Below are 15,739 nucleotides of genomic sequence, written 5' to 3' on the forward strand. Positions count from 1 at the left end.
AATTGTCTCGTAGTGCCCAGGGATGTGGAGGTTAGGTGCATTAGCAGTGGTGAATGCAGGGTTACAGCAATAACATGTGGTACTGGGACCATGGTGGGGATCCTCTTCAGAGTGTTGTCTCAGACTCAGCAGTGGGCCTCTTTCTCCAGCACGGGGAATCCTCCAGGAAGAGGAGTCATCCACTCCACGCCTCCTCAGGATCTCACACAATTCACCAATGCTCGGGGATGTGTGGTTGTGACATTACTGTGCCAGTGAGTCAGCCAGCCAGGAGCCCAGGTTAGTGCACACTGTCAGGGGGAACAAGTGTTCGAACTGCACCAGCAACAGCAGGTGAAATCGGGTCAGAGCTGTGACAATTAAAGAGCTCGCCCTCCAGTGACCGTGTAACTCTTAGTCCCTCTCCAGCACCGATGGCCATTCTCACCTGCTGGGCGGTCTTGTTCTTGGCTTTCTCTTTCTTCTCCTTGCCCTCCTTGGAGGTCAGGTCCTTGGCAGCGTCTCCGCTCTGGTCAGGGGCTGGCAGGTAGGTCTGCTTATCGCTGTCCCAGTACAGGTACTGCTGCGTCTGTGCATTATAGTAGTACTACACATGAAAATATATACACAAAGAGAGAGAGCGCCATTAACCCGGGAGCCTTACACTTGCTCGGGTCACAATCACAATCTGACGGTACCAGGGGAGGGAGCGAACCAGGAGCATCTTACTTTGGGAGAGGGGTGTGTGCACGCGCAAGTGTGCACATGTGCGCGCGTGTTCCTCTGTTCTACCCGGTGCACAGAGGGGCTGGGATTGGCTTGTTTAATTGTAGATTGCCACCATGATCTGGCTGAGATATATTCAAGAAAGTGCCTTCGCTGATGCTCACTCCCACACTAACCCCACTCCCTCGTATCTCCCCTACATGGTCTCCTTTCTTCCATCAACTCCCCCACCATTAGAGTTTATCCATCTTCCCGCACATCTCTCCTATACCATCTCCTTCTCTCTTCCTTTCACCCCCTCTGTCCCGGTCCATTTATCTAACTTTCCCCACTCCCTCATGCCTCCCCTACACCGTCTCCTCCTCACTTCCTTTCCCCAGCTCCCCCATCACCCCCTGTATATTTATCCAGCTTGCCTCACTCCCTACTCCTCCCTCTCTTCCTGTCCCAGCTCCTCACCCCCGTGCTTTTATCCAGCTCCCTCCACACCAACTGCTCCCCACTTCCTGCGGCACACACACACAAGGACATTATGAAATCGGGGCAAGATAAAGGCCACATAGCCCCTTGATCCTGCTCAATAATTCAACACCATCCCACCTGATTCCCCGACAAAGCAAAGTTCTGTCTGTCCTGAATTCAATGATGCATCATCTATAGCCCAGAGAACGGCAAAGGCTTCCCCAACCTCAGTGAAGAGATTCCTCCCCACCTTGGACTGGATGCCTCCTGAAACTGCGCCCTGTGTTTTCGATTTCCCAGCTGGGGGGGAAGTGTGTGGTGGGAGAGAACGATCTCTCAGCCTCTGGCCATGTCTAAGCCCCTTCAGAGCCTGTGTCTTAATAGAATCCACTACTGTGATTCTCAATCCCAGTTCACACAGTCCTTCTTGTCCGTGCAATCAAGTCGCATTTGCCAGCATTTGGCCCATATCCCTCTAAACACTTCCTATTCATATAACCATCCAGATGCCTTTTAAATGTTGTAATTGTACCAGTGTCCACCACTTCCTCTAAGCAGCTCATTCTATACACGCACCACCCTCTGCGTGAAAAAGTTACCCCTCAGGTCCCTTTCCCCCTCTCACCTTAAACCTATGCCCCTCTAGTTTTGGATTCCCCAATCCTGGGGAAAAGACCTTGTCTATTCATCCTTTCCATGCCCCTCATGATTTTATAACATCTACAAGGTCACCCTGCAGCCTCTGACGCTCCAGGGAAAACAGCCCCAGCCTCTCCCTACAGCACAAACCGTCCAGTCCTGGTAACATCCTTGTAAATCTTTTCTGAACCCTTTCAATCAGGACAACTCTCTCACACTCAGGGTCAGACTAATGTAGGTTTGTTGTTATTTGGCCCATTTTTTCAGTGCCAGCTTCCCCAAAGAGCATCTCATCATTTGGGGCTATCCAGCCTCTGACCGTGAACCACATACATTGCTGCCTTTCAGATAACCCCTTGACAGCCTCGACTGAATCCCCACGCTTCCAGGGCAAGCATTCCAGGCACCAGCCACATGCTGCAAGAGAAAGTCGCCTCATGTCACTCTTTTGCTAGCTGCTTCCAATCTATGTCCCGCTCTGACTCTCAATCCTTCCACCGACGGTAACAGTTTCTCCCTCTCGGCTCCGCCCTAGTGCCACTCGATGGTTTTAAATACCACCAGAGCTCCCTCTAGACCTTCTCTTCTCTAAGGATAACAGTCCCAGCTTTTCCAAATTCTCCAGAGCCCCACGTCCCCGAAATCGTTCCCATGAATCTTTTCCACACCCTCTCCCCAAAAGCATTCACCCGCTTTCCCAGAGTACGGGGGCCCAGAACTGGACACAATTGTCCAGCTGTGACCAAATCATGATCTTTTATGAGCTCAACGTTAACTCCAAGTCCTTGCACTCAATGGCCATTTTGAAAAAGCCAAAAATGCAGCAGCTTTTATTTACTGTTCTCTCTACCTCTCCTGCCACCTTCAATGTTTTTCTTTCTTTATTCATTAATGGGATGAGGGTGTCGCTGGCCAGGCCAGCATTTATTGTCCCATCCCTAACTGCCCCAGAGGGCAGTTCAGAGTCAACCACATTGCTGTGGGTCTGGAGTCACATGTAGGCCAGACCAGGTAAAGGATGGCAGTTTCCTTCCCCCAGTGAACCAGATGGGTTTTTCTGACAATCAATTCACGGTCATCAATAGATTCTTAATTCCAGATATTTTTTATTGAATTCAAATTCCAACGTCTGCCCTGGTGGGATTCGAACCTGGGTCCCCAGAACGTTATCTGAGGGTTTCAGGATTAACAGTCCAGCGATAATACCACTAGGCCATCACCTACCCGTGGGTATGTGCACACGTAGCCTTAGGTCCCTCTACTCCTAGGAAACTACCCTTTATACTGTCTCTCTGCATTCAACTTACTGATTCATCTGATAGCCGCTACCCCCCAGCAACCCCTCTGTAGTCCTGTACTGTCTTCTATGGCAGCGTCTAGGCAAGTAACTGAAGGAGGTTTGAGGGTGGAAGAATGAAGAAAGGGTTGATCTGGGAGGGGGGGGGGGACACTGAATCCAAGGTTTGATGGGGCTGTCCCCGCCTGTGTCACACCCCCGCCATCACACCCCCAAGCCTCCCCCGGTGCGAAATGGGACCCGAGGCACGCGGTCTGGCTTTACCTGAGAGTTGGGATCGTAGTACAGGCCTGTCTGAGGGTCGTAGTAATAGCCCGACATCTCATCATACTGATAGGTGGAGACGTCTGGGACGGCTGTGGAGAGGAGAGATGGAGGGTCAGGGCGCTGTTAAGCTTTGGCTGTAGGTTTCTAGATTTGAACACCGTGGTCTCCAGTGACCCAGACGCTGAGGGGCACAGGACACAGAACACAAAGATGGTCTTTCTGTTCTCTTGCTGGACTTGACCACAGCTAAACACGTACGCCCTTCGTGATCATAGATGGGCAGAGATACAGCTCAGCAAACCCGGACGTGCCTAGTGATCGCCGAGACAGAGATTGGCTCAACATTACGATTTTGGACTCCATCTGGCGTTCGGGGGGAGGGGGTCCCCGTCACAAGACTGGCTGGCCCAGGCTCCCCTCCCGTTACCCCCACCATCCCAAGGGCCTGTACTCACGGTACTGGGTGTAGTCCTGCGTACCGGTGCTGGAGCTCGCAGACAGCTGTGTACTGGTGCTGGCTGCTGGAGCCTGGCCAGTGTTGAGCTGGGGCTCGGCCACGATCTCCACCTTCTGGGTCGCCGGGGGTCGTGAGATCTGCGGGGGCTCAAAAATTACAAACAAGTTGAGCTGGGAGGGATAGGACCCTCCTGCAGTGCCTGCTCCCTCGGCGCCGAACCCTCCCGCAGCGCCAAACCCTCCCGTAGCGCCCGCTCCCTTAGTCGGTCCTGACCATCTCGTCACCTGGGGCTCATACCACATTGATGTGGCACGTGACCATACCTGTGTGGTGCGGGTGCTGTCTGAAGGTGTGCTGGATGACTTCTGGTACAGCTGTGGAGCTGCTTGGGTTTGAATCGATTGCGGGAACGACTGTGGACTTGGAATGGGATCGACACCAGGAATACCCGGCTCAGATGACGCTTCTGTTGCTGCAAAAGTCAACGGAACACCATCAAACCAACCCCAGGACAGCACGGGGTTAGATACAGAGTAAAGCTTCCTCTACACTACATTTCGATGCAATGAAAGCGAAGCAATGGCAAAGTATTTCCAGGTCAGGGTGGTGTGTGACCTGGAAGCGAACTCAGAGATGCTCTGCATCTGCTTAGCCAGGAGTGTAAAGACTGGAAGAACACGATGACAAGCGAGCAAGGTATGCGCAATTAAATGGCACTTTGCTTTGGGGTGCGGGGGTGGGCGGTGGGTTAGGGTGGTGACTGCAACTGACCTGTCGTGGGTGGTGCCTCGTACGTAGTGGGCGGCATCGAGCGCCCAGTGCTCTTCTGCTGCTGTTCGGAGCTCCGCTGGTAATCCTGAGAATACTGGTTGCAGCCCTGCCCGAACACAAACAACCTGTTAGCATCAGGGCCCAGCACGGGAGGGTCAAACACCACGACACAACAGGGGAGCAGCGGTGGGAGCTCCAGGAGCCTGCCTAGACAAGTAGACTAACTGACCTGGGTGTACTGTTGCTGGTAGCCGTCATCGTGATGATGGTAGTACGGGTAATCTCCTCGTTGCCCATCCTGATTTAGCCACGCGCTCTGGTTATCGGAATCTGAACTCTGCAGAGGGCAGGAGGCAAAGGTCAGAGGGCAACAGCCTGGACAATCCAAACTCCTTTCCAGAGAAGGATGCGTCAGAAGTGTTTAATGGCATGGCCTCCTGCTACTATTGCTCATCTATTAATCTAGAGACCCAGGTTCAAATCCCGCAGTCGCAGATGGTGGAATTTAAACTCGGTTATTAAAAGTACTGGAATTAAAAGTCTCGTGGTGATCATGAAATCGCTGCCGATCATCGGGGAAGGAAATCCGCCATCCTTGCCGAGTGTAGGCTATACGTGACTCTCGATCCACAGCCAATGGGGCTGACTCGCAAATGCGTCTCTAGACAATTAGGGACGGGCAATAAATGCTGGCCTGGCCGGCGACGTCCACAAAAACAAAAACCATGGATTCAGCAGAGGAATCTTGCTGCAAGGCCTCCTCCTCTTTGGGACGAGGAGGGGGTGGGTGAGGGCGACTGTTGGAACCAGCATTCACGGAACCACATGCCGTTCCTGCTGTACCAGTCCCTATCATGTCCAACATCGTGTACTCCTTAGGCACAAGGAATCCCAGGCCGACTCTCACAGAGTCTCTGGGGAATCCAAAGCTTCTCGTGGTCCTGGCTCCAGGAGTCGAGAGGGTTGGTTCACGAGAGGTGTAAGATCTGTGGAATTCCCTGCCCAGTGAAGCAGTTGAAGCTACCCCATTGAACGTTTTAAGGCAGAAATAGGTAGATTTTTGAACAGTAAAGAAATTAATGGTTATAGTGAGCAGGGTTAAGTGGAGCTGAAAATGTTCAGCCACGATCTTACTGGACAATGCGGGGGGGAGGCTCGACCGGTCGGACGACCTCCTCCTGCTTCTATTTCTTATGTGCTTAGGTGTGGAGCTGCTGACCCGCACCACATCCCGAGATGTGGCCCAGGGTGCGACCTGGCTGCCAGCTGGAAGGGAAGTTGGGGAAGAGGGGTCCCACTCAGCCACACTTCAGGCCCTAGATTCAGCACTCTCTCGCCTCTCTCACACACACTGCTTTCTCTTTCTCTCTCACTCACCTGGTTGACTGCCCACTGTGCAGCAGCAATCGCTGTGCTGGCCACAGACGCAGCACTCGCCCGACTCCCATCAGTCAGCACCACGTCCCTGGAACAGGAGAAGGGGAGAGGGGAGGTGCAGAAAGAGGATTTCAAAGTGAGGGAACTCTCCACAGACAGGTGCCACTGACATCTCAGCCCCAGTTGAGCTCAGCAAAGCAGAGTAACTTTTAATCGGAAATTTTACTTCTCCCGCAGTTCTATAAATCCCCAGGATCATTGAATGCTAAGAGCCCCGAGCGTACAACTCATCAGCTCTGCACGTGCTAACCAAAGCGACTCATCGCCAAAACTGGCACGCACCAGTTCACAGTGAGGAGAGAGTACCCACAGGCAGCAGAATGTTGACTTAGCGTCAGCGCAAGATGCAGGATAGTCAGCCTTTCAGTTAAAACCTGCTCTGTACTCTCAGGTGGAGTTAAATGCTCTAACAGCCCACGCTGGAGACCAGCTAGTGGGCCTAACCATTTATCAGCTGAGAGTTCTGAGATGGTGAAAGAATCAATCGCAATACGTTTTAGTCACTTTGATACTGTGCCCCTGCCTGGGCAAAACAAAAACATACCTCTTGGTGCCTTTTGCGAACTCGACGTTAATGGTCTTGCCATCGATGTTGAGAGGAGGCTGCAGTGACTGCAGGATCTGAAGCAGTTGAGAGGCTTCCTTCAAATCAGACAAAAAGAAAGTCTCCCTGAATATAGCAACAAGCATGTACACGCCTGCCAGAGAAACACCTCATCGCTCTCCAGACTCAAAGTCACAGAATACCAGACCAGCTCGGAGAAAAATGGACTGTGGACAACTCTTCCCTAACACAGGGAGGGCTCCAATCTGTATCAAGCCCCATGCTGTCCCTGTCCTGGGAGCATGTGACAGGAGGAACAGTGTAGAGAGAACTTTACTCTGTATCTAACCCCGTGCTGTCCCTGTTCAGCGAGTGTATGATGGGGAACAGTGTAGACGAACCCCATCCTGTCCCTATCCTGAGGGTGCGTGATTCCAAACCAATGTGCCTGATACAGACCCACAATTTCATTGTGCAATACCAACAATGATCTGATGAGCTCAAATACCACATCGAAAAGTAAACAGTTATTTAACAATGAAGTGATCATGACTTACCACTATGGTTGAGAGCTGTATAAAGGCAAAACCTCTATTCAGTTGTGTCTGCTTATCTTTGATAAGCCGCACATTGGAGGGCGACAAAACTGCATACGGGGTCAACGCGTTAAGGATTACATCTAGTGTAGTATGTGGGTTCAAGTTCCGCAAAATAACAGCTGTCAGGGAAACAGAAAATGACACACCTCAGGTACCTCAATTAAAAATGTCTGATACACGCAGTTCAATACTATCCTGCAGACTTCTTATTACATCAATTCCAGACACAAAGTGCAGTGATGACAGGAAAAGATCGTCACTGAAGAGTTCCACACAGTCAACAGTGTCAGCCCCGTCCCCACCGGTACTGTACCCCAGTGTTATACAGCGACAGACCCATCCCCCACCGGTACTGTACCCCAGTGTTATACAGCGACAGACCCGTCCCCACCGGTGCTGTACCCCAGTGTTATACAGCGACAGACCCATCCCCCACCGCTGCTGTACCCCAGTGTTATACAGCGACAGACCCATCCCCCACCGGTGCTGTACCCCAGTGTTATACAGCGACAGACCCATCCCCCACCGCTGCTGTACCCCAGTGTTATACAGCGACAGACCCATCCCCCACCGGTGCTGTACCCCAGTGTTATACAGCGACAGACCCATCCCCCACCGGTACTGTACCCTAGTGTTATATAGTGACAGACCCGTCCCCCACCTGGTACCGTACCCCAGTGTTATACAGCGACAGACGTGGACAAATATGCCAGTCCAGTCAGGCTTCTCAGAGCAATCACACACTTACTGTCATTGGCATTCTCGTTGAAGTGCTGGTTGTGTACTGGGTGCTGCTGGTGGAACTGAGGCGGTTGGAATGGTTGCGGGAACTTGAGCAGTGGCTGTGGCCCGTCTGGGAGGGGCAGCTGTAGGTCCTTCCGGCCAGGCACCAGACGCACCTCCCCTTCTATGGATGGGAGAGGGAGAGGGTGTCACGTTAAAACAAACAGATGACATCCTGAGCACGGGAAAAGTACAGCGCCAATGACCTTCAGAGACTAATGGTGTAGTCGCTGCCTACCAGGAAGGGATGAAGGATATCAGCTCTCTCTCTCTCTATCCCAGGGATCACTAGACAGTGATCAGGAGCAGGAACCCTGGCTCATTTCCCCCAATCTCTCTCTATCTCTAACCTCGTGACTGGACATTGGCCCAGGGTGAGCATTATCTACCGTGCGGACGTAAATGACGAATGATTCTTCCTGTGTTTTTTTTCCCCGTAAGCAATCAGTAGCTCTCACCTGACTTGGGGACACCACACTTGAAGCATTTTTCTCTTCGTTTAAAATTCTGTACACCACACTGCAAAGCAAACACGAGACAGTTTAAAGGTGGGTGGGATTGACAGAGGCCCTCAATGTTCTTCACCACCTTGACAGTAAAATACTGCAAAGCACAAAGTGAGAACCATACAAACTGCCCCAAAAAGAAGCAGGGTGCTGAGAATGCATTCATCCCAACTGCACTTCATCAGAGACTTCAACTCTCACACTGCATCTCACAACACAGCAAAGCTGTCCACCATCAAACACTCCCAGGACAGGGACAGCACTGGGTTAGATACAGAGTAAAGCTCCCGCTACACTGTCCACCCATCAAACACGCCCAGGACAGGGACAGCACGGGATTAGATAGAGTAAAGCTCCCTCTACAGTGTCCCCCATCCAACACTCCCAGGACACGGACAGCACGGGTTAGATACAGAGAAAAGCTGCCTCCACACTGTCCCCCCTCAACATCAAACACTCCCAGGGACAGTATGGGATTAGACAGAGTAAAGCTCCTTCTCTACATTCCCACTCCCTCAGCGCTGACCCTCTGACCGTGCGGTGCTCCCTCAGCGCTGACCCTCCGACAACTGACCACAGCAAGACGCAGCAGGCCCTTACCTTGTTGCAGAGCCAATCCTCGTTGGCCTTGGGTTTGGGGTCACTGTAGTACATGGAGACCTGCTGACCATGAATAACGAGGGAGTGCTGCAAGAAACACAGGAGTGACACAATGAGTTCCTCGCTCAGAGTGAAGGCTCCCAACCTCATGCCTTATTGTGAAAACACCCTTCTGCATGGAGAGGAATGAACAACAACAAAAAAAAATAAACACAGAGAAGGTGACAGATCGGAGAACAAAATGGAACAAAACAAGAAAATAAAACAGCTGCAACCTTTCGACTGTGGAAGGAAGGGACCCGGCCCTGAGCCGACCAAATTCTCACACCTTCGACCGTAGCAACACAGCAGCATTGGAACACCTCATTCAGTGTGGAAGAGGGAATGGGAGGAAGGGCCCCGCCTCCTTGGAGAGGCAACAACCTGTTCTGCTGGAAACCAAGAGAGAGAGCGGCAGCTGCCTGCTTCAGCAGCGCTCAAATGGGACTCCAGACACAAGCACACACCGCAGCCACTTGCAAACACTGCCTTCTCCGCATCGCCGCCAACAAAAACCACGTGACGACGCAAGCCAACCAACCTGCCACCGACTGTCCTTCCTCAGCCGGAGGCCACAGCCAGCACCAAGAACGCACAACAGTGAAACTAACCAGGCGAGCCGGGGGAGGGGCACGGCGTGGCACGGAGTTGTGGTGGGGGTGGGGGGCCGGGTTCAGACTCCGACACCAATGATAGGAAAGGAAAGGGCCGGAGGCCAAGCCCCTGGGTCAGAAGCTGCAGACGCTCAGGGAAGGCCAGGACAGCCTCTGAGGAATCTCGCTCAGCCTCGTCTTCCTGCCCACGCTCCCCACCGCCCCCATCCACACCCGCCGCCCCCCACCCCCAACCCAGAGCTGTGACGCTCCCGAAATACAGAGGGGGGGGAAGGGGGATCTCTGTACACCCCGGCAAGGCAACGTGCCTCCTCCCCTTCACCCCAACCCCCTCAAAGCAGCTTCCAACCCGGAGATCCAGCCACAAGTCCGGAAGGGCCAGGGGTAACGGGATAGAGAGAGAGAGAGAGAGAGAGAGAGAGAAAGGAAAAGAGAGAAAAACGGAGAAGGGAGGAGCAAATATCGGACCGGTACCACGCTCTCTTTTAGCGCACAGGGTCCCTTTCGCTAGGAAACGAGTCACCGGAGGGCCGGTGCAGAACCAGTCACTGGCACACCGGGCCACAAACAAGGTGCCATCCGGGTACAGTCGCAGCAGGATTACTCTGGCCTCCTCTCCTCATCGACGTGACGCATGCATCTGGCCTAAGGTGCCCAACGGGCTATTCGACCACAGCGGGGAAACATCAGAGCTGAGCTCCATCGCCGTGGCGCCACATTCTTGTCTTTTCCCGGCAGGAGGCAGTCAGAACACCCAGGAGTGGCAAAACCAACGTAACAACGGCACCTCCCCCCCCACAAAGACTGTACCCAATGGAGCAGCAGGCTGGGAATCGAATCCCCCCCCCCTCACCCACCCTGCAGCAGAGCTGCACAGTTCTCCCCCGACACTGTGTCTGGGAGGCTTCCAGCTGGAGTCAGGGAGGTGGAGATAATCATGCTGCGCCTGCAGCCCTCTCAACATCACTTCCTAGAAAAGAGCTCACCTCTTAGCCACTGAAGCGCTCCTCCCTGCAAGATCACAGCAACCAACTAGCACAGAATGAAAACGCAACAGCACAACTTATCAAGTCTTTAGGTTTTAGGGAATGACCACTCACTGAGTCTGCAACTGGTTCAGTTGGTGTACGCACAAGATACAGGTACCCAGAGTGAGTTACAGACTAGAATCCAATCGAGGGGTTCAGATTGGTTTATATACAGAGTAACAGATACGCAGGAGTGAGATCCATACTGGAATCTAATCAAGGGCTTGGAAAGGTTTGCATATAGAGTAACATATCTGGAAGTGAATTACAGACTGGAATCTAATTGAAGGGTTCAGAGTGGAGGGATTAATGTCAGAATTTCCCAGATTCCAGATAGAAACATTAACCAACTGGGAGAACATGAATGGGAAAAGGGGCCTTCCGAGTGAATGGACATTCCCCTGCAACCCAACACAATCAATCCACAACGCCTTGCTGATCAGATCTTACCACATAGCTCGAAAAGTCACAGGGCAGAGACAGATCACCAGCAACAACAATATTCCCACTAACGCTTCATTTCTCTCAACACGAAACCAGGGAGCTCAAAGGGCCTCAGGTGAGCAACAGCAAAGGACAGCACCCACAAACTTCCATCACCCGGGACATTACATCCAGATATTGTATTGAACTTCCTCCAACAGCAACTGAAACAGATGGCAGGTGGGAGATCCCAGGCTGGGTCAGGCAGCATCATGTCCATTTCAGAAGTCACTGCAGAAGCTTCTGGGACAGAGATAAAGGACCCTGGCTCATTACTGACCCCAAGCCCCCAGTGATCAGGGGCAGGAACCCTGGCTGATTTCCCCTCTCTGACATCTTGAAGGACCTTGGGTGATGCTTGTTCCCAAGAGAAGGCTAACAGCCCAAATGGACAGCTCAGTGGGCTCACATTGAGGGAGTCTTACAAAGCATCTTCCCCCGCCTCACCAAGCTAACAGCTGCTGCGCCACTGAAGGCTCCTTCGCTCCCCATCCACAGCACCGACCAACTCACAGCTCCTTCAAGGAGAGGGCCTGTCCCTCCGCATCTGCCTTCAAGTACTCAGCCTGAGCCCACCACGAGGCTTCCACACTGAAGAAACCAAACTCCACCTCACTGCCAAGTCAACACCTCGACTCCGATAACACCAGGAAAGGGGACGTGGCCCTCACTTGTACCACTCACGGGCAACCGGTTCCATTGCCTCCACTGCCCAGGACAAGTATGTCAAGGCAACGCAGCCAGACTGTCACCCCTCTGTCCCACCCGCAAGATGTTCTGGCTCGATTTCCCCCAGCAAGATTGCTGTTGCTTTCCCTGCCCCGTAAATGCCCTTAAACAGGGCTGAACGGAAACGGGTCAGTTGCAAGTGCAATATGCCGCACCTCTCTGTTAACACTTGCCTGTGTTGTCCTGACGCTACCCTGAGGCAATGGAGGTGAGGGGGGTGGGGAAGGAGGGAAGGGTAGGTTGGGGGGATTAGAGAAAGACAAGGCCTGTCAGCAGGCAGCATCGTGATACCAGTTAGAATTCATCACTAACCCTCCACACTTGGTTTCAGCAACAGTTTCATTTCTCTGTGACTGCCACCCTCTCTCACACACGCGTGCGCGCACACACGCACACACACACGTTTGGTGAAAGTCCATCAAAGGCGCGGCTGGGGGAGAGGGGAGATGCGGAAGGCCTGCACTCATTGGCGAGCCTGTTCCGACCTCCTCCTCCTCACAGACCCCTGGCACCCTCATCAAGCTACACCAAGAGGGTACGCAAGGCAGCGGGGAGGGGATGTGGGGGGCACTTGGATGCCTCCTCCGCATCTCCCCCCACCCCACCTCAACTCCTCATGACTCAACGATTCACCCGGGGAGGGGTTGGAGGGATTGGAGGGATAAGGGGTGGTGAGTCAGGCAGACACCCAGTCACAGCAGTCCTGAATGGAATCGTGGGTGTCCCCCTGGGTACCCAGACACACACTCAGCGCTTGGGAAAAGACAGCAACTAAACCAGGCGTCAGTGGATGGGGGAAAGAGGTGTCAGGACCTGCTCAATTCCAAACAGCACGTTCTTTTGCTTATTTTCTCTCTCCGTTGAAAAAAAATCAAGACATAAAACAGAACCAAGCCTGCGCCAACGTGACCCACACTTTAAAAGTCATTCATCTTTTCTTTTTACAAAAAACAAGGTAGTTTCATCAGAAAATATACAGTTCCACCTGTGTTTCTTCTTTGGCAAATTATAATTCACTCGACATGATTAAAGACATGGATGCCTGATCTACACGGCCCTCCAGCACGGGGTGGGGTGGGGCAGCGGGCTGATGCAATGCTGTGCAGATTCCCGGGGGAGAGGATTGAGAATGGGGTGGGGTGGGGTGGGGGGGCATATATGTGTGTGTGTGCGTCGTGGGTTGTGTGCGTGTCGGGGGGGTTGGGGGGGGGGGGGGGGGGGCATATATGTGTGGCAGGGGTTTGAAAACAATGGGTTGCGATGTGACCCTCCGTGCCACCCCCATAACTCAGCAATGCTGGGGAAGGTTGCATCTCATCGAGTCTGACCACACTCCCACTGGCACCAACAACCCCCCACCCCACCCAACCATTTCCAGAGGTGGGAAAAACCCACCCAATCAGGCCCACAGCTGCGCAATCCCCAAACCTCGCCTGATCCCTGGAATGCGCTGCATCTGAATGGACGTTATGGTGGGGCCTAGGGTGGGAGGTGCAGGGGGAGCAAAGGGGCCGGTCTGTCCACTCCACAGCACCCACGTCTTTGGGATGAAGCGACGTGCACCCCACGATCTCGGCCGCGACGCTCCCAGCTTATCCCGTGCATGCTGAGCTGAAGAAGATCTGGGGAGCGGGCTGGTACTCGAAATGGCAAAGGGAAAGAGGTTGCTGGTTCTGGGAGAGCCAACTGGAAGCCATGGGGAATGCAACTTGGGCTGGTGGCCAGGTGCGATGTCTGGGGCGGTGCTGGTGGTTAGACAGGGGGGAACGTGCAATTTTGCAAGGGGTTCGGGTGGATTGGCAGAAGTCTCACAGCGGGAGAGAGAGAGAAAGAGAAAATGAGAGTGGGGCAAGAGGATGAACGCGGGGAAAAAGAATGACAGCAGGGAAGGGAATAAGAGTAGGGAACGGAATGAGAGCAGGTGAAGAGGGGGGACAGAGAGAGGGGTAGAGAGACAGGGAGGGAGGGGGCAGAGACTGAGAAGGTAGTGAGGGCCGGGCGCAGGAGTGGGGTGGTATAGGATGGAGGGGTGAAGAGGGGTGGGGGAGAGAGGGGGAGGCAGAAAAGGGGAGGTACGGGAGGGGGAAGGGGGAGGGATAAGGGAGAGAGTGAGTGAGGACCAAGGTAGGTAGAGGAAGCGGGAGGAGAGAGAGTGAGGGAGAGTGGTGGATGAGAGGGTTGGGAGATGGAGGGGGAAGACAGAGAGGCAAGAGAGAGAGGGTGGGGGATAGAGTAAGAAGGCAGAAATAGAGTGGGAGAGAGAGGGGGAGAAGAGAGGGCATGAGAGAGACAGACAGCAAGAGAGAGGAAAGACGAGGGAGTTGGAACTGAGGGAGTGCAAAGGAGATGATGGGAGGCGGGAGGTTTTGTGGGTGAACAAGCAGTTGGGGTGGTAACTGCAGTAAATGCAGCAAAGGGGGCAACTGGGTGCTCAGCGCCCTCAGCGAGCTGATATGGCCGTGTGAACCAGGCATTGGGGTCTCCCAACTAACAGAGATGGTACTTGTGTGTGAGAGTGTGTCTGTGTGTGTTCAAATGCAGCAGAGCAACCTGATTGGCTTCCATCCATCTGGTAGCGTCCTGCAAGTGATTAAACTCCACGAAGGCGAAACCACGGCTCTGACCTGGAGACAGCATTCAAATACAGACGGAGTGTGTTAGTTCATCACAACAAAGGAGCCTTTCCTCAGCATGCCTCAGAAACCCTGTTTGCACGGGCAAGTCTGACGTAGGGACGGGATTGGGGGAATAAAATGACGCTGACCGGCTCCAGGGCAGCCTGGATCCTTCGGACGGGCGTGTGAACTACTTCCGAAGCAGGGGAGACCACCCCCCACCTCCCCTCCTCTCCCCCACATCCCAGAGCCACCCAAGAGCTGGGAGGGAAGCAAAACGCCAGCCCCTGACGCAAGGATCCCCTCCAACAACCAGCTGAAACAAACACAGGATTCCCTGCTCAGTCCCAGTGCAGACTGCTACTGACCCACAAATCAAAGACAACAAAAAAAGGCCTCCTTCCTCAGCAGGACAACTGAAGCGCAAGCACACAACGGAGAGAAAAACCACTTCACTTCACCACCTCAGAGAACCATATACGGCACACACAACGGGAATGTCAATTTAGATTGTTGTGCAGACATGCACATCGACCAAGCCAGCCTTTGGCTGCTGACATCAGTTATAGAGGGACAGGCCATGGTGCCTTACTTACAGGCCAGCTTTGGACCTGACCTCTGAAAATAGCAAACAGCAAGATTGTGGATTCAGTCTTACCTGGCCACCCACACCGTTTGTACAATTTACACTGTACCCAGCTCCACCAATCCACTCAACAACAGACAACGTTCCTAACCTACACTGGCCAATACAGAAGTACGGGGATTATATCACTGGACAGTAATACAGGGTATGGGAGTGAGTGCGGGGGTGGGGGTGTTCTATCACTGAACAGTGATCCAGGGCATGGGAGAGCAGGGAATATATCACTGGACAGTGATCCAGGGTACAGCCGTGTGGGTGGGTGGTGTGGGGGGGGTGGTGGTTATATCACTGGACAGTGATCCAGTATATGGGAGAGTGGGGATTATATCACTGGACAGTGATCCAGGGTACGGGAGTGCAGGGATTATATCACTGGACAGTGATACAGGGTACGAGAGAGCGGGGGTTTATATCACTAGACAGTGATACGGGGTACGGGAGAGCAGCGTTGTATTACTGGACAGTGATACTGGGTGCGGGAGAGCGGCGTTGTATTACTGGACAGTGATACGGGGTGC

At 53.3% G+C, this 15,739-nt stretch overlaps 1 protein-coding gene across 19 annotated transcripts in view; it reads right to left on the minus strand.

Moving 5' to 3' along the window:
- LOC109926536 (RNA-binding protein 10-like) overlaps nucleotides 1–15,739 on the minus strand; it is a 34,282-nt gene that overhangs the window by 7,676 nt on the left and 10,867 nt on the right. For 6 of the 19 annotated variants that reach the window (XM_048619857.1, XM_048619858.1, XM_048619844.1 and 3 more), the window contains exons 6-18: nucleotides 14,511–14,584; nucleotides 9,068–9,154; nucleotides 8,420–8,480; nucleotides 7,927–8,085; nucleotides 7,137–7,297; nucleotides 6,580–6,677; nucleotides 5,976–6,063; nucleotides 4,828–4,935; nucleotides 4,599–4,704; nucleotides 4,151–4,299; nucleotides 3,826–3,973; nucleotides 3,368–3,459; nucleotides 428–586 (exon numbers count right to left, since the gene is read on the minus strand). In XM_048619857.1, coding sequence (XP_048475814.1) covers nucleotides 428–586; nucleotides 3,368–3,459; nucleotides 3,826–3,973; nucleotides 4,151–4,299; nucleotides 4,599–4,704; nucleotides 4,828–4,935; nucleotides 5,976–6,063; nucleotides 6,580–6,677; nucleotides 7,137–7,297; nucleotides 7,927–8,085; nucleotides 8,420–8,480; nucleotides 9,068–9,154; nucleotides 14,511–14,584 — 1,490 coding nt within the window. The remainder of the gene's footprint in view (nucleotides 1–427; nucleotides 587–3,367; nucleotides 3,460–3,825; nucleotides 3,974–4,150; nucleotides 4,300–4,598; nucleotides 4,705–4,827; nucleotides 4,936–5,975; nucleotides 6,064–6,579; nucleotides 6,678–7,136; nucleotides 7,298–7,926; nucleotides 8,086–8,419; nucleotides 8,481–9,067; nucleotides 9,155–14,510; nucleotides 14,585–15,739) is intronic. The other 13 variants (XM_048619856.1, XM_048619851.1, XM_048619852.1 and 10 more) reach the window with 6 other exon arrangements.

This window comes from Rhincodon typus, chromosome 44 (assembly GCF_021869965.1).
Source record: "Rhincodon typus isolate 14 chromosome 44, sRhiTyp1.1, whole genome shotgun sequence".
Taxonomy (NCBI): Eukaryota; Metazoa; Chordata; class Chondrichthyes; order Orectolobiformes; family Rhincodontidae; genus Rhincodon; species Rhincodon typus.